General features: G+C 36.6%; 1 protein-coding gene across 2 annotated transcripts in view; it reads right to left on the bottom strand.

The window, feature by feature from the left end:
• Cdc42bpa (CDC42 binding protein kinase alpha) overlaps nucleotides 1–19,358 on the bottom strand; it is a 214,350-nt gene that overhangs the window by 105,543 nt on the left and 89,449 nt on the right. For both annotated transcript variants that reach the window (XM_028755205.1, XM_028755206.1), the window contains exons 6-10: nucleotides 12,740–12,833; nucleotides 8,184–8,384; nucleotides 5,936–6,184; nucleotides 3,346–3,425; nucleotides 1,292–1,458 (exon numbers count right to left, since the gene is read on the bottom strand). In XM_028755205.1, coding sequence (XP_028611038.1) covers nucleotides 1,292–1,458; nucleotides 3,346–3,425; nucleotides 5,936–6,184; nucleotides 8,184–8,384; nucleotides 12,740–12,833 — 791 coding nt within the window. The remainder of the gene's footprint in view (nucleotides 1–1,291; nucleotides 1,459–3,345; nucleotides 3,426–5,935; nucleotides 6,185–8,183; nucleotides 8,385–12,739; nucleotides 12,834–19,358) is intronic.

Below are 19,358 nucleotides of genomic sequence, written 5' to 3'. Positions count from 1 at the left end.
TGTGGGTGTTAAACATGTGGGTGCACATGCCATGACACTCATGTAGAGGATGTGTGTGGATGTTATACATGTGGGTGCACATGCCATGGCACTCATGTAGAGGACAGATGACAGTCTGCAACAGTCAGTTCTCTCTTTCTACCATATGAATTCCAAGGATTACACTTGAGTCCTCAGACCAGGCAACAGGTGTTGTTTCCCACTAGCCCATCTTCCTAGCCCCTAAAATTGAGGACTACTATGCTGGAAAAAGACAAATAACAAAAACAGAATTCAAAGCTTCTGGACAATGTGGGGTAGGGATTAGTACACTATTCAGAGAAGACTCTCTTATTCTACTAATATATCTGTTGTAATTGCATCAAATTAAGAATAGTCTCCTCACCAAGATACTTATGTGAGTTGAAGTAGTAAGAGAAAGAGGCTGAAGAACTGAACAAGTCTCCCATAGTTACAAGTAAAGGAGAAATAGACTCTACCAGGCTTTCCTAATCCTCCCTTCACTTCTGACATTAGAGATAGACTGACTTTAATAAAAATTGCAATCCAGCCTTGTTTGGGCTCAATTGCTGATTGGATAAAGAATAGAAAAACATTTTCTGGGACAAAAATAATATTAACTCAACTGTTTCTTATTTTCACTCATATTGGACATATAGTAAAAGTTACAAGGCATTTGGAAAGCAGGAGAACATGACCAATAAAGAAAGAGAAAACAGAGGCAGCATAAACTCCTCACCAGTTGATGCAGACACAGAGATCAATGGACACTCTAAATGAGGAACACAAGACACACATAAGAAAGGGATATAGGCAACAAAGACATCCTTATATAAAGACAGCTAATGCCTCAGAAGGAAAGTAGAGATGGAGAGAGCCATAAAAATATCACTGATCAGAGTGAGAAAGGATCAGGTACGAACAGTCCAGTGTTGACTAAGGGTCCTGTGAAACTGAGTAGACTATGGAAAGGTCAAAATCACTGAAGTGTTATTTCGGGATGAGAAGGGCCCATTTTGTCCCTGACAGTTCCATTCTTCTGTCCTTAGAGGTATTCCATTCCGTACATTTGCATGAACATATCCATACATATAGAAATCACATCGCTTGCTATGTTTACCACTGTGTGATTTTTACGTAAATGGCATTATACTCTGTTCTGCATATATTTCTACAGCTTTACTTTTTACCATTTATAAGAAAATCCATTCTGAAAATAAAAGAATCCTTTGTAATGCAGCTCAGAATGCTTTAAGTTCAATTCAAACCAAGAAAACATTAAAATATTTACCTTGAAGTTTTCTAGAAAGTTCAAGCTTTTCCTGTTCCAGCCGTTTAATTCTTCTTTCATAAGCTTCCGTTGCTAAGTTATTATCTAGAGTCCTCTGGACATTAACATCAAGATCCAGTGAGGTGGGACCTGCTGTGACTCTTAAACAGCTCCGATCCGAAAGAACACTGAGTGAAAAAAAAAGGGGGGGGAAGGTTTGTACTCCAATAAAGTTTGAGAATTTTAAACTTCTTTATACAAGAGATAGATGTGAATATCTACAGTAAAACATCTAGAATCCCACAGAATGACTATAAACTTTTTCAGCAAATTACCATAAATTATTTGTAGAAGTATTTTTAAATAAGAACTTATATCACCAAATTATCTCTAAGTTTAAAACTCCATAAATTATAAAATGAAGTTTACAAAGTGTTAATAGTTTAAAACAATCTGACATGTTTACTGAAACAGTAGTCAAAACTATCAGTATGTGTCCATTAACAGAATTTGAAATACAAAACTTTAAGATGAGTTGCTTTTCTGACTGCATAATAAAGATAGTTCAGATGATGGACATTCATCAGTGAGTCACCTCTAGACAAAGAATCGTAGGCAATCAATAATAGCTGAGAGACAAAGAATTAGTCCTTCTGAGAGATGAGCTGCCTAATTGTTGATCTAATATCAAGTAGTCAGCCTGAATCACATGCACACAAGCAACACTGAATAAACTCAGAAAGGGGTGTGTGCGCGTGCATGCGTGCGTGCGTGCGTGCGTGCGTGCGTGCGTGCGTGCGTCCGTGCGGGTGTGTGGGAGTGTGGGTGTGTAAAAACAGTAATAATCAAGGAAAAAGAGGTCATTAATTTGAGAGGCAGTGGGGGAGGTGGACATGATCGGAGTTGGAAGAAGTAGACATGAGAAGAATTGGAAAAAGAAAGGGAAGGGGGGAGGGCAGAACATAATGATGTAATTGTATTTAAATTTTTAAAATTAATAAATACATAAAATTCTTGCCAACAGTTTAAATTTTAGCAACAGGGACAGAAATAAAAGTATATAAAATATTCACTACATTAGAAAGCATTAGCTTCTAAAGACAAAATATGAAACAAGAAAGAGAGAAAAGTCCTAAGAAGGAGAAGATAGAAATTTAGATGAGTAATTATAACAGCTGTGCTTGTGCAATAGTTAAGGTAGTGTAGGATGAAGACCACTGAAGGAACAAAAGCCTGGGCATCCCAAGACACAAGCCTTAGTGGAAGCCTGTGTAAATGCAACATGGCAAACAGCTGGGAGAGCAGCTGGGAGAGCAGCTGGGAGAGCAGCTGGGAGGGCATAGAGAAAAGACAGAAAATAGTGGCAGGCACTTGCAGCTTTGTCTACAGCTGGTGCCAATCTTCAAGGATGAAGAAGCAAAACCATCAGCTGAGGATGAGGGTGACCACAGGTTGCAAGGTAAGAATGAAGTGTGAAATGGTTTCCTTGGTATATACAGGGCAGAACAAACCAGGGTGATTCCATATGTATGTCATATGGTATATGGTACTTAAACCTCTGAATCTCACTCAATTTAAAGTTAGCCTGGTTGTTAAGAACCATCTGTTTGTTCCAGCAGTTTGAACTGCTTAGATTTTTAAAAAGAATATTCACTCAACAAGAAAAGTCCAGCAGCTGAGAGACTGACATGGCATACAGGAAGTGATTGTCGTGATTCTTATGTAACTAGGAAGGGAGAACCAGAGGACAGAAACTGAGTGAAGAGCAGAGAGTGATGTGAACAATGGTACATGACAGAAGAGAAGATTCTTTATGTGCCTTGGTCTGGCTCTTGCCCTATTCTCAACAGATTCAACTCTTGAACCATGTGTCCTTGTCTTTTCCCTCCAGACAGTTGGCTCTTAAGTAGTCTGTTGTATTGATAATAGCAAAATAGGCTTATCACTTATTTTCCACATTCAATTTCAAATTCAAATTCAGCGCTATGATGGAACTACAACCACATTATACTATTTTCAAGCTTCAATTTACTTTTGAATAAATTACCCAAATTATATTGACTTTTGAAACTTACCAGCTACTAGTATACGTAAAACCAACAAATGGTAGATGATGGCCAGAAAATGCAGTATGTGTTGGTGGAGGCATTGTTTCCTAGGAGAAAATAAGAAGAATACTAATCTAGTAAGAAATCTATAGTTATGACCCTATTAATTTTAACTGTCAATGGGGAAAAGCAACTATTCAATTTAGACACAGTTTGGTAAATATGTACAAGGATACAAAATACAGACTCTGAGCACTGCTACTACAAAACTCTAATAAACAATATAAGAGTTAAAGGCAAAATTAAGAATGAAATTATAGACATTATTTGTGTAGTTTGTATCTGAAAATTTGTCTAACTTTTTTGGTTTTTTTTGAGAGACACGGCCTCACTATGTAGCCCAGATCTTCCTATGTCAGCCTCTCCAGTGCTGAAATTATACGCATGTTTCATCACAAACAGTTTAGAAGCTAAATTTATTTGGAAAATAGTGGTCCCTGAAGATGTGTGTAGAGCAGAGAGGATGAGCACTGTCCTTTGCTCCTCGGGCTGAGACTGAACAGAAGGTGTTCCTCTTTTCTCACACTGAAAGCAAATACCCTTGGCATAAACACTTTTATGCCTTTATGATAGTATCTCTGTATAAAATAGCTCCCAAAAGTGCTGTGTGATAACTGCTTTTTTTTTTTTTTTAATTTCAAGACAGGATCTTGCTCTATGTAGCCCAAGCTAGCCATGAATTCATGATCCTTTCCCATCATACGTCCAAGGGGTAGTATTACAGGTGTGTGAAACCACTGGCTGCCTCCCAATGGTGCAAAGTAAAAGGTAATCATGTGCCTTTACAGAGAAAACACGTGTCAGATAAACTCTGTTTAGGAGTTGTTATAACGCCAGTATAGTCATGAGTTTAATGTTAAGGAATCATAGGTGTTGGGAGCCAGCTCCTAGCAGAAAGCGACTATCATCTTTGCAGCCATCTTGGGCCATATATTTGCAGGTTGATACTTTTCCACCCTTTTGTTTTTCTTGCATGATATTTTTTTGCAAGCAGCCCACAACAGCTGAGCACACTCTGATAACATCTTGTTTTTCTCAGACATATCCTGGACTTGCTGTTTAGTGCCCTCAGCTGCAGGGTACTCGTGGTTAAGTGTCTCCGGCTGCACTCCCCTGCTAGTGCTTATATACCCATGATTGCCTTTCAATAAACGAGACTTGATCAGACAACTGTCTTGTCTCCATTCTTCGCATCTCTTTCCCCTCCATCCCCACTCTCTTCCTTGCAGATCCCATTGACTGACCCGCGGGCCGGGCCACATAGGTATATATTATTATATAAAGTATCTGTAAGTACATATAAAAGGGTTTTATATTCAGTTGTTGAGAACGTAACCACAAGCTAACTTTCTGTTTCAAGTCTTGAGATTATAATTACATTTCTCCCTTTCCTTTTCTTTGCCCCCTCCAATCCCTCTCTATCCCTCCACACTCCTCTTCAAATTCAGTAACCTTGCATTTCCACACATCAGTGGTCAATGTCAACTAACTTGGTGTTCACCATAACTTTATAAAATATAACTACTGTGAATAATTAAAATCAACTGTATATTCACTTAACTTGGAATGACTCAGAATTTCTGTCAAAAGTGACTAAGATTTTAAAAAATGGTGAGGAAAACCCATCTAATTACTTCTTGTGATGCTTAAATAGTTTAACAGCTTTCTATTAATCTTGAACATAGTACTTAATAGTAAAAGGAAATATAAAATTAATATAAAGTATTAAACTAAAACCAAGATATAAATTACTAAATAACAGCATAAAAATAAAACTAGAAAAAATCCAAAATTTTAGTTTTATACACTTAAATTTTAATCTATGTAACCCAGCAATTGAGAGCAGAATTGATACAATACACTGGCCCTGATACAGTCCACAAGCTAAAGGTACGTGACTGTTTGCCTCAAGCTACTTGCTCTGCCATTTGCCTGAGGCAGAGACATAACCTTAGGTAAGGAAGGCTATGAACTGACTCTCCACACTCCTTCCTACCAAGTTGCTACTTTAGTGGTAACAGTGTGGGTGCTGGGTTAGAGCTTTCCCATCACGTTTGCCCCATCTAGCAGCAAGGTGTCAGGCTTTTGCTCTATCTCATGTGATGTCATGAGAGGTAGGGGGTGAGGTGTGCTCAGTAGTTTTTCATGAATAAATACTTCTTTATTTCCTTTTGGTTATATCAAGCTCTAAAATGTTTTTGCTGATTTGTTTCCAATTTTAAGGCTGACTTTAAGGAAAGGTTTGTCATCTCCTTCACTTTGAACTCATAAAATATACTTTTTAAAGCATCCAATCTTGTCTTCTTAGGAAATGTACTGACACAATTATCTAAGGAACAGATCTTGAATTTTGCTTTTGGTCATGGGTGATTATGTTGAATTCACTTAAGTCTTAATTTTTTGATACATGACAGAATAAAGCACTGGAAGTCATAAATACTATGAGACTGATAAAAGAAAAATAATCCTGGCATCAGACTAATAAATAAAAATGTTCCTTTATAACTATACTTAAAAGAACCAACAGAACAAGCTATCTTCATAATGTCATACTCACAGAATTTTTTAAACAGTCGTCATCCACATCAAAATTTGATGTATCTGTTGGGCTACTAACTTCTGGAATGTAAGGTGCTTCACAGTTTCGAATATTATCCCAATCAATTCCACTGAAAAACGGATGTTTCTTAAAGTCTTCTATTCCATTTTGGCCAAGTCGATGCTCTCTACTACAAATGAGTCTTCGAATAAGGTCTTTAGCATTTTCTGACACATCAGTCACTTGGGTTGGAAACTGAAATCTCTCCTACACAGACAATGATATAAGGTGTGTAAACACAAACCAGTAGTTATCTTACAGAATGTGGTAGATTTATTTAAATGCACTTCCTTCTGAAAAGTGTCTAGTAAGTGATGACAAAGCAGTGATACTGTAGGGAGACACAGGAATGATGGATGTAAATCCTTTTCCTAAGGGAATTTTTAATTCTCTAAGTTACTTCATAACAGATGAACAACAGAAAGAGAAGGTCAGATGCTATACAGCAGTGGTTCTCAACCTGGGGTTGCAACACCTTTAGGGATCACATATCAGATACCCTGCATATCAGATATTTACATTAAAATTCATAAAAGTATTAAAATTATAGTTATGAAGTACCAACAAAATAATTTTATGGCTGGGTCATATGGTTGAGTTACCACAACATGAAGGACTGTATTAAAGGGTTGCAGTATGAGAAAAGTCAAGAACCATTGCTCTAGAATGTTAAGTTGCTGCTAAACTCGGGTGGATCTGATTACAAGTAGCAGAATTTAACTCAGTAGTTCCTAAGTAGATTACTGATAATGTTCAGATACAACATAAAATAACAGATAATCATTAAACAATTAAAAAGTTTAACATGTATCTGGCATTATTCAAAGTGATTTACTTATTTAACCCATTTGATCCTCGTAATAATCACACTGGGTGGGAACTGCTAGTATGACAGTCTTGTAGAGGAGGACACTGGGAGAGTCATTTTCTCAATGCCATACAACTAATGACAGGAAAGGGACCTGAACTGAACTCTCTCCAGACCTGTGCTGTTCAGCAGCACACTACACTGAAGTGACATCCTTCTGAATGGTGCTGTGCCACTGACATACTGCAAACTTCTCCCTAGCTTCCAGCTCTTCATAACTACTTACTGCTCTATACTGTGACTATAGCTACAGCTCAGAAGACACACAGTCTCTAAAATTGATTTATATGTAGAAAAAACTAATCATGTTTGCATCATGAGAACCAATTAAAAGTAACAGGTTATCCTATTCTGGGGACATTCAGACTCCCATTGAGAACGTTTGTAACTGTTTACAATTTCTGAAACTGGACAGTTACTCTTCTTTTGTACTGTTTACTTTGTTTCACTTAGCGCTATATTACTAGAGGCTTGTAATCTTGTTCTGGCTGTGTATGTGAACTGCAGCCAGTGTTTTGTATCATTGACACTGGAACAGATACCCTCTATACACTGTTGCTCTAGATATCCCGGCCAGGCTGACATCCAGGCTGACCTTGCTCCATCAAAAGCTCTGATCATGATTTTAAGACACAAGATGTACAGCTGTTAACTTTGTGAAAGGAAGTCACAACTTGTAGTCCTGTCAACAAAATCCGAGGAGTACTCATGAGGCAGCATTTATTAGAGCACAGATGTTTCTTTTTGTACTTGCTACATTGACAGAAGAATCTCAGTAAAACAAAACAAAACTGATTGGTGTGTATGACTATAGGTGTGTAGGGGTGTGTGCGAGTGCCAAGCTGCCCATGTGAAGGTCAGGGAACAAGTCTGTGGAGTCAGTTTCCTCCTTCCATCTTTCTGTGCATTTCAGGGATTAAACTGAGGTCAGAAGTCATGTACAGCAAGCACTGTAGCTACAGAGTCATCTTCTGAAGCCATTTTTATTTCTATTCACACACTTCATTCACTGTTAATGATGCTGAGAATTTGTGTATGCATGCTTGTCATGATTGTACACATTATATAGTTAAAACTGATGGGAAAAAACTAGCCACTTTTAAACTCTATTATTCAACTATATAGACCATAGACTAAGTTTCTATTTAGGAGCACTTATAAACAAAATATAGTAAAAAGTTAAAACTAATTATTATGATTATGATTAGATTATGATTAAGAATGATTATCCTCTACTAATCAAAAAATATGAGTTTTCATTGTTTTGAAAAAAGTATTTTCTCTTTACTATCACATTACTGTATTTACTGTAAAAATTGTAAAAAACAATATACTAACTTTGTGATTCATAATTTTTCCATATGTCTCCACCAGCGATTCTGCATAGAATGGCGTTTCTCCATAAAGCATCTCATACATACAGACCCCCAGAGACCACCAGTCACACTCTGGTCCATATCTGCCTTTTCCGTCTTCCATAGCCTGGAGGATTTCCGGAGAGATATAATCTGGAGTTCCAACTGCCACTGAGGACTGGACCTATAAAGTTCAAATTTTTATTAATATATTTAAAATAATTTTAACTTAAAAATAGGTACTTGATATATACAATACATACAAAGTATTATAACAAGACATTTCTATCATCTGTATTTAGTCTCCTGATTTACAGAATAATTTTATATGGCCTTTATATTAATAGTCTTCATTACTCATAATATCATAGAACCTTTACTATAGCTGAATCCATATAGAGAAACAATATTATTTGAGTCATTAACAATAAAATGAATGCTTCACTTACAGCATTATTATTGTTTAATTTTGTTTTGGTAGTCAGAGACAAGTTCTTGCTTATAGCTGAGGCTAGCCTCAAACTCACAATCCTCCTGACTTGACTTCCCAAATGCTGAAATGCACTACAATATCAGCTTTCTTACTGTTTTTTAAATTATGTATCTATATAACTAATCAATCAAAACATGTATGTATGTATGTATGTATGTATGTATGTATGTATGTATCACAGTAGGACTAAAAATTTCCAGTTAGATATGGATAGGAAAAACTCATTAAGACCAACAATGAAAATAATTTTACATCCCTAAGTATAAGTCTAAGAAAATTGAAGGTTGATTAGTTACTGTACATTAAGTTCTAAGTTGTACCAGGCATGATGGTACACACTTTAAACTAGCATTGAGATGGATCTCTGCTTTTGTGGCCAGCCTGGTCTACAAAGCAAGTTACAGGCCAGCCAAGGATACTATACAGGAAGACCTTTTCTTAGAAAACAAACAAACAAACAAACAAACAAAACAAAACAGAAAAAATATAGACTTTAAACCAAACTTTTTAATTTAAAAAATTTGAAAATATAATTAAGAAATGAGGTAGAAGGTTGGTGGGCCCCTCCAGAATGCACCAGAGACCTGGGAGGTGAGAGACTCTCAGAATTCAAAGGGAGGGACCTTAAATGAAATGCCCAACAGTAGGGAGAGGAAACTTATAGAGCCCACCTCCAGCAGGAAGACAGGACATCAAATGAGGGAAGAGGGTTGCATCCCACAGTCAAATCTCTGACTCGTAAGTGTTCCTGTCTGAGAGAACTGCAGGGATGGAAATGGAGAGGAGCCTAAGAATAACAAGGTCCAGCAACAGGCCCAAAGTGGGATCCAGCTCAAGGGGAGGCCCCAAGGCCTGACACTATTACTGAGGCTACAGAGTGCTCACAAAAAGGGGCCTATCATGACCACACTCTGGAAGACCCAACAAGCAGCTGAAAGAGTCAGATGTAGATATTTGCACCCAGCCAGAGGACAGAAGCTGCTGACCCTGAGGCTGAATTAGGGAAAGGCTGGAAGAAGCTGAGGAGGAGGAAGAGGGCAACCCTGTAGGAGGACCAGCAGTCTTAATTAACCTGGACCACAGAGATCTCTCAGACACTGGACCACCAACCAGGCAGCACACACCAGCTGATATGAGGCCCCAACACATACACAGCAGAGGACTGCCGGGTCTGGGTTCAGTTAGCAAAGATGCACCTAACCCTCAAGAGACTGGAGGCCCCAGGGAGTTTAGAGGTCTAGTTGAGTAGGGGTAGGGGATGGGGACATCTTCATGGGAACAAGGGGTGGGAAGGAGATATGGGATATGTAACAGTCAGAGGTTAGATGGGGGTGAGGTGGGGAATAAAATCTGGAGTATAAATAAATAAATAATGACAAAAAAGGAAATAGCTTAAAAGGAAAATTACAAATTAATAAATTATCAACTTATTTTTAGCATCTGGAAGAACTAGCTACACTATTTTCCACAGTCACTACCCTATTTTATACTCCTAACAGTGTCCAGAAAACCTAAATTATCTGTGGATAACACTTGCTGTTTGCTGTTTCTGGCTGGCAGCAGCTCTCCTTCTGGGCAGAAGATGCTCTCACAGTGGGGTCACAGGCTCTGGACTTGCCTTTCTCTAATGAGAGGTTTTACTGAGTGTCTTTCATGTGCCTATTCCCATTTGTAAACCTGCGGGAAATTCCTCTTATTCTTCACTGGGACTGGTTTTTTGTTGCTGAGCTTGGAACAAAGCTCTGGGAAAGGTCTGCACCTCACCCTGTGCCTCCAAGGTAACGGGTAGGTTAGAGTGTTGCAGGTCAGGACCCCACTAGACCCTGTAGCTATTCTTAACATATTCTTAGCATGTAATCAGAGAAGTGACTGGCAGATACTGTTGCAGTTCTGTATGCTGTCTTTTCATTCTGCCACTGTGTCATCTGATACATACACAACAGGTTTTTGAGGAGGATATAATTTACCATTATGGGATACAGGGGTTGTGATTCTGAGTTATCCTCAAATCCAATCATAAATACTGTCCAATACTTTTTTTTGGGGGGGAGGGGTTGACATAGTTCTTTGGCCTATTTTAAATTAATTTCTATATGTGGTATAAAGTAAAATAAGTTGATTATGTTGATTGGGAATGTAGTGAGAAAAAGTGATTAACTTATAGTTAAGTAAACTATAAATATTTTTTTAAATAACAAAAAAGAGGCATTAAAATATTTAAAATAAAATTTGTTACCTTCCAAGGCTAGAGTGAGAAAGCTAAACGTGAACTGCACAGCAGGAAGCAGGAGAGAAAAAGGGCAAAAAACAAGCAAAACCTACATGAACAGCACACAGCACTGGCCTGAGTCACACAACCTAAGAGTGGATTAAATCACCTGTTAAAGGACTTAAGAGATTTAACACTGAGAAAGAAGTAAAACAAAATGAATAAATGAGAGAAAAATCAGTTAAATAATTTACTTAAGCAAGATAAAAACAGAATGGAAGCACACAGTTGAAAGTAATGGATGAAAAGATGAATTACACATAAATTAAACAGAAACTTAAAGCAGTAATAGAAATATTAGCCAAATTAAGATTATTTTAATTTATCAGTATAATTCAAAAGAAACTATACTGGGAAAAGTAGTATTTCATCAAATAGTAAGTTACAAAGGAGATGTGTAAAGTACTGATAATATAAAGGAAAAATTAACAAATCTACCATATTAAGGATTTTTAAATAATGGATAACAAAGAAAATCCTTAATAATATAAAATACAAATGCGGGCTGGAGAGTTGGCTCAGAGGTTAAGAGCACAGACTGCTCTTCAAGAGGTCATGAGTTCAATTCCCAGCAACCACATGGTGGCTCACAACCATCTATAATGAAATCTGGTGCCCTCTTATGGCCTGCAGGTGTACAAACAGGCAGAACACTGTATACATAATAAATAAATAAATCTTTAAAAAAATAAATAAATAAAATAAAATAAAATACAAATGCAAAATCAGTTTTATATTATAGATTTGTATAGAACCCTGGTACTAAAAATTAGAGAAAATGTATTCTCTTTAAACAAATATGGAATACACAAGAAGTTGTCTGTTAAAAATTATAAAAGTAAATTTCAACAAATTCTCAAAAAATGTAACAAAATAAGACAGGACTATTTTCTGATAACATAAAACCAGAAGTATATCACCAAATTAATAACATACTATGAATAGTTAAAAGGTACACCTCAGCTAGGCCTGGTGGCACAGGTTAGGTAATTCCAGCTACTCAGAAGGCTGAGAATGAAGGATCATACGTTCAAAGACAGCCTAGATTGCTTAGTATAGTCTTCTATTATAATATGGGAAGCAGAGACAGAGAGTTCCCAGAAGCTGGAGCAGCTTGATGTACACAGTGGTGGACAAGAAGTTCTCTAAGGTGGAAAGTGAGGACCTAGTGTCCTTTGACCTCCACATGCACCTACATTCACACATCAAAATGCAGCACATATACATACACACTTGCACCCCCACACACCATAGATATATACAAATAAAAAGCAATAAAACTTGAGAATATATACTTTAAAATGGAACATGAATTTAAGAATTTAATCAGCAAATGCTAAGCAAATAGGAACTCAAAACTATTGTCACCTAGAGTCTTTCTGAAAAAACAAAGTTCATTTGCTGAATACTGTCCCTCAGAACAAGAATATAAATAGAAAAAACATACAAAGAAAGATGGAATTATGTTTTCTTTTTCTATATAAAACTTACCTTATTTATCGCTCTAAAAACTTAGGAACATTTCAAGTAAAATAATAGGCATCAGCCAAAAAAGATACAAGACTCTTAAAAGTGCTATTCTCAAACTAACTATTTATTGCAAGCAGATAAATAACACTATGAGCAAGCCTTATTATGTGCAGGCATAGCCAAAGCTTTGTAGAAGGAGGTGGAACACACAGAGATGGATAGCTGGGCAGACAGTCAGTGCAAGCAGAGGTCTCTAGAACATAGAAGACATGGAAATAGAATAAATTCATAATTTATGTTTATTTACCGTTCCATCTTCCATCAGCTTCAGACAAGAACCAAAATCTGCTAAACGAATATGTCCATTCACATCCATCAATATATTGTCAGGTTTGATGTCTCTGAAAAAGATAAATACATTTAACTTTTAGATGGAAAATAATCAGATAAATTTAACATGAGAAAGTTGAACTACCTTTTAAAAAATATTCTATGAGAGGCAATTTGAGTTCAAGGCCAGCCTGGTCCTCAGAGTAAGTTCCAGGACAGCTAGGTTCTACCCTCGCCTCCTGAAAAAAAAAAGAACTTTAAGAGGCTAGAGAAATGGCTCAGTAGTTAAGAGCAATGGCTGCTCTTCCAGAGATCTCAAGTTCAATTCCCAGCAACCACATGGTGGCTCACAACCATCTGTAATGGGATCTGATTACCTCTTCTGGTGTGCATGAAGACAATGCAAACACATATACATTTACACATATGTGTTTATGTATATACATACATGTGTGTATAGTAAATAAATCTTTTAAAAAATATCCTAAGAAAAATAAGTTTTACAGGTTCCATCCTAGCTGTGATTCATTGTAAAGCTTTCTAAAGCAATTTATTGTTTCAGTAATTCCAGGACATAAAAAATATTTTGGTAATTTTCATTCTGGAAATACTTTTGGGAATGAAAGCACTCTCTACTGAGAGGATGGTCACATAGGCATGTCACTGCACACTGTCACTGCACACTATAGTACCTGCACTTCTCTCATATGTGCTTCAATTTCACACTGCAGAGGAAAGTAAGAGCCCCTATAGACATGATAATGGAGCCTTGTGGAGAAGAGTGTATTATAAATTTCATTTCTTTAAACATTCTTAACTTACCCACATAACTTCTGCTTCTACTAGAATGTATTACAGTGGTTTTGATATTTTCTAATAAAATGTATATTTTATCCACTTCTCAAATTACAATGTAGCTGATGAAATCGGAAATCTCTATGGTGTATTTGTAGTTCCATTTCTAGTATGTTCCCTTGTATCACTGTTATTTTTGCCATTGTTGTTTGGTTGATTTACACGCTGAGGCAGAACTTCACTCTGAAGCCTATGATAACCTCAGACTACGTAACCTAGACTGGTTGGAACTCCTGGTAATTCTCTTGCTGCAGACTTCAGTGTGCTGAAATTATAGGTGTGAACTACTCCATTTTTTATAAGATTACCATACAGTACCTAAGTGTGAACTACAATATCCAGCTACTCCATTTTTTATAAGATTACCATATAGTACCTAAGTGCTTGGCATCCATCCTACTACCCAGGTGGGCACAATCATTACCCTGTCTACAGAGAAGGAAGCTAAACCACACTGAGTTTACACTAAAGGCCATGGTCAGGATTTACAGCCAGGCAGTCTACCTCCAGGCTCCATATTCTATACTACTTATCAACATTCAAACTAGGGATCTGTCTTCAGTGACAATGCGCCAGTGATTAAAACAGTGGCTTTTAATAAAGTATTTGGTTTTATTGATTTTTAACATTTGCCTATTAATCTCCCCTTCTGTCTGTATCCACGTTACGTAACTTCATTTTACCTTTTTCGTCTCTTTAACTAAAGCTAATTTTGCTTTCTTTCCCAGCTTCCTGAGCTAGAGACTTAACTCATTTTTCACCTCATTCTTTTTCAATTATTTCCATTTAAGCCTGGAGATTTTCTGATATAGAACACTTTTATTTTCTCTTCATTATAAATATTTTTAAAATTTTCCATTGTGATCTCTGTAAGGCACAGCTTTACAAATACAGTTTCAAGCTAACTGCCTGTTATCTCAGCACAATGGAAAATCAGAAGTTTAAGGTCTTCTGGGCTACAGGAGAGAAAGAATAATTATTAAACAAGGCTTCCCCTAATGTTTTAGAAAAGAAATTGTCTTGATTCATATCACTATTCATCTTTAGGGTCTCCACTAAAATTGTCATTTTTAAACCAAGTGTTACTGCTTGGTTGGTTAAGATTTATCTCTCTTCTACCCAGAAAAAGCTATGGAGGTCCACAGCACATCTACTCTCCTCCCCACTGGGCCTGTGGCACCCAGTACAATGTGCTGTGCACAACAGGGGCTATGCTAATAATTTCATAAATTCAAAATCAACAATGTCCTTCATCTGGATGTCTCGGCATATGAGAGGCTTCTTACAATGATAATAATCAGCACTGTCCTTCCAGTAGCTAACACAAAAGCCTGGAACTGTATGGAACACAGTCATTTCTTCTGAATCAAACAATTTTAATAAGACTTAGTGATTTTATATAACTATCTTTGTATCTGCCAGAATCTCTTTCTATCCCCATGCTGGGAAAGTCTATTCCTTCCACTTTTCCTACTAATGACAACACTGCAACAGACACTCCTTTACAACAATCATAAAGAAAAGATAGTAATCAATGTTTTCATGTAAGTGAGTCACATTTCAGATCATTTTCTTCTGATAAATTCGTAAGTGATTTGGATAAAGACAGATGTATAGGCATACATCAAGCTTTGGAGGAAAATAAACAAGTGAACATGTCATTGCCAGGAAAAAAGTACAGTTACAAAGTCTCAACTTAGTCAACAGTGAAAAAGTACATAGTTTCTCATTCTGTAACAATGACAAGGAGTATCAATCACTTCAACCTTTGTCAAACTTATTTCTTTGATTACTTGTGACATTAAATATTTTATTCATACTCATACATTACTGATATTACATCCTTATTAATTTATACACACACACACACACACACACACACATGTTCTTGCACTCACTCTCTTTGTCTGGGCCCAACTACCTGTTGCATCAATTTCATAAGTGCACAGGTACACTTATATACATACATATATATGTACATATATGCATATATTTACATATATATGTGTACATACAAATAGACATCATATATACATTTGGTGGATGGACCACAAGCATCAAAAGCCACACTATATTTCTTCTCCCAGGCAATTATACCTTTTTAGAGAAAAGTTCTTTATAAAATTATCTTATAAATAAAATGTTACACAAAAGGGGAGTTAAAGAAGGATGTTCAGTTAGTTCAAAACAGTGTTTCATTCTTATAAGCTCATTATACGTTCAAAGCAACAGTTTCACACAGCCTTGCTTTATCGGAGTGCACACCTGTAGCTTCATCTTTGGACCTGACCTAGAATGAATGTTTTGTCTCAAGCATATTTCTCTTCTTAGTGTAATTGTGAAAGCTCATTGTATTCCTGATTATGTAGCCTTTACTTACTATTCTATGAGGAGGGGGCATATCCTATTCTTGATTCTAACTTTATTACAACTTTCTGCAAAACAACCAGAACCATCTCCTTAAACTTTCTTCCTAAAATTATTTGAATTCTATAAAGTCATTAATTCATAAAAGTTCATCTTCATGTTGATCTGCAGGAAATTTGCCCAATGATGCCCAGGAATCATTAGGCTGTGTAACAATGGCAGGGAAGGCATATCAGCAGTGAGAAGCAATCCTGGGATGAAGTGTCTGGGGCTGTGCCTCCAGAGTGCACCCATCGAAGCCATGCAAAACCATGGGCCATCTCCAGGAAACTCACTTGCTCGCCATAGCCTTTATGACTTCTGCCACCTGTTTCTCAGTAAATACATCATCTCTATTGTCCTCTATTCTCTGTCTGTTAGTTATTCCTTTTTTTTTAACCCAAGAAACAATTTCTAGAGTAAAGAACAAATAAGCCTGACCATTTTATTATAAATCTCTGAACTAAGCAGCTTTACATAAAACCCTGGCTTCCTTCAGGAGAAAAGGATGTAATATCAATGATGACTAGATACAGCTCTGCAGTCTGGGACATCAGGTCTACTTCATTAATTTTGTGTATTAATTTTTCTTTCAAAAAAAAGCTACAAATTCCAGATTTTCCTACTTAGTGTAACTTCTAACTTCAGAGTATTAGGCCATTTAACAAAATGACAGAAACCAAATGGAAAGAGGAAAGAGTTGTTGGTGTCTCTGGAAAGTCCACAAATCTCCTCAGCTTTAAGACATCATGGAAGCAAAACTTCTGCACATGTAAGGAACCAGGTCACAAACCTGATTATTCCTGTCACTAATTCACCTCACCAAAAGGGTCCATAGAAGTCTAACTGAATTTTTAAAAGTCACATTTGGGTATGAATTTATGGTTCAATAGTATAGCACTTGTCTTCCGTACTTCTGATTTATGAGAATACTTGAAATATGATTATCTAGTATTTGGTATATATTGAAGAACGGAAAATAGAATCACGGTATTAGCAAAGAAAAGTAAAAGTTAGAGGCAGGTATACAAGCAGAGTGCTTTTTGGCTTAGCAGTAAGTAGCATTTACGAGGTCTCAATCGTGTGACTATAGAGAAGCATCAAGTGGCAGAATCAGAGAGAGCAGGCCTGAGGGGAAAGCAGAGCTCTAACGATCCTCAGCCAGCTTTCAGAGAGTCCATAAGGAGTCTCCTAAGTCCTAAAATACATGAAATTACGTGTCATGATACCAGATACATGGGAATAAACAGCAGAAAGACAAAGCTTTAAAGAAATTACATACAGTTGCCTCTACAGAACAGGTTTAAGAGAGAAGAGCGACTTTCAACATAATCATTTTTTTTACTCACACCGTATTTGTACACGTTATGAAGTATGGTGTGATATTTTGATTTCTACATACATCTCCTTCAGAACTGTAGGCAGCCTTCCCTACATATCCCTTTCTTGGAACAACCCATATGTACTGAATAACTTATGTATAAAGACAAAGGTCAAACAATTTTGACCAAGTTAACAATGACACAGAAGACCACAAACCCTCCAGAATTCCAAGTAGGGCCATCTGAAGCTTTGGCTGTCAATGTCTAACTTATTTTCCATGCAATTATCCTGGTCTTCCAATTCCCTTCCATGGGTGTTAATTCCTAATGAACATCCTTCTGACCAAAATGGGTTCAGTTTCTGCTCCTGGAGAATCCAGTTACTGGGGACAACAAACTACACTTTCTGATATAATGTGCAAAAATGACATCTGGCATCTAGATTCACTCTGAGTCAGTGATGTCTTATAATAAGGTAGCAGCTGGCCAACCAGATACCAAGTACTGTCAACAAAGGAGAGGACAGCCATGACAAGATGTCAGTCCCAATCTCCACAATCTATGAAAAGTAAGTGCTTAGAAACAATCAAATTTCTATATTATCCTCAGAAGTACATTATCCCAGGCTCTCCAATGTGAATATGAGTGTAACCAATTATTTATAAAGCTTTTAAAAATCAGTAACTCCTTATTAAGCAAAAAAATTGGGTTTAAAAAGAAGAGCATCATGTTAGTCTAGGTTAGTTAGGCTAGTCCAATAGCCTAGACTTGACTATCTCAGAACAGAATTACTTAAAACAGAGCAAAGTTAGTATTTATAAAGGTGCACATTTTTATAGCATGGAAATATTTTTAAAATATTCAAATGCAATGATATATAGGCAGGAGGCCAGAGCATGATTATAGAAAATTTACTCTGGTAATAATGAAATGTAAATTTAATGGTATTTTTTAACCTACAAAGTGGTAGTTTTTAACTCTGACTAACCTTCAAAGTAACTATAGCGGTTATTTAACTCCACTATACAGGCCAAAATATCACGGGTCAGACCGCTCTCCAGGCACGGGCACTGAGGTCTACATTTAGACCTTCCTTCCCTTTCCCATAAGCATCATGGCCTCTCTCCTACGTCTGTGTGGTTCATATAGTTTAGACGACCACTCTTCCAAAGGAATGTATTTATCTTTACCTTTTGATTACATTATACTTCTCCTTTACATACTATGCATTATAAAAATCATACGGCATTAAAACACAACTGGACCGAATGTTTCAATTATCTTGTAACTTTGCCAAAACTATTGTACCCATAGAAAGGGGGAAATTCACACTGATAGAATCAAGCCTTCTCTGGGCTTCAGGCTATAAAGCATCTCAAGAACACATAATGGTAATGATTTTTCATATAGCAAGTGGATAACTGGCCAATCATCTCTAAAAACCCACGCTAAGGGAGACACTATCAGCCCAAAAGGCTTGTAACACAGTTACTCTTCATGCATTTCTAAGGGACAGTGGATGTAAACCTCTCTGTAATTTATTATAGCGTATTTCTCCCAACAAATCCTATTAAAACAGGATTGATATATTTCTTGTGATCTATAGATATGCTTTACTCTAACATATTATTAAATTATTAATATTATTAAAACCAAGGAGAGATGAGTAATAAAAATTGCAATTTGTGAGTCTTGAATATGGAACAAATTATATAAAGGAAAAATGGGGGTATGCAGAAAACGACAAGTAAGTTAACTCGTTTTTAGTTTGGGAATTAGTAGTGCATTTTAAAAAATACATTGTATTTTAAGATTTATACAAGCTACTATCTACAAACTGTAGCGATGATGATGATGATGTGGATGATGTGGATGATGATGAAAGACAGGAACACGAAATCATTACACTACCCCAAGTCTACTCAATCCACCTTCAGAAAAAGACTTTGTTGACAAAAAGATAGTGTTGTAGTCCTAAAGATATTAGCCTGCTCTGAAACTCCAGTTTTTTTC

This window comes from Grammomys surdaster, unplaced genomic scaffold (genome assembly GCF_004785775.1).
Source record: "Grammomys surdaster isolate TR1022 unplaced genomic scaffold, NIH_TR_1.0 126051, whole genome shotgun sequence".
Taxonomy (NCBI): domain Eukaryota; kingdom Metazoa; phylum Chordata; class Mammalia; order Rodentia; family Muridae; genus Grammomys; species Grammomys surdaster.
This window is presented reverse-complemented; position numbering and strand designations above follow the sequence as displayed.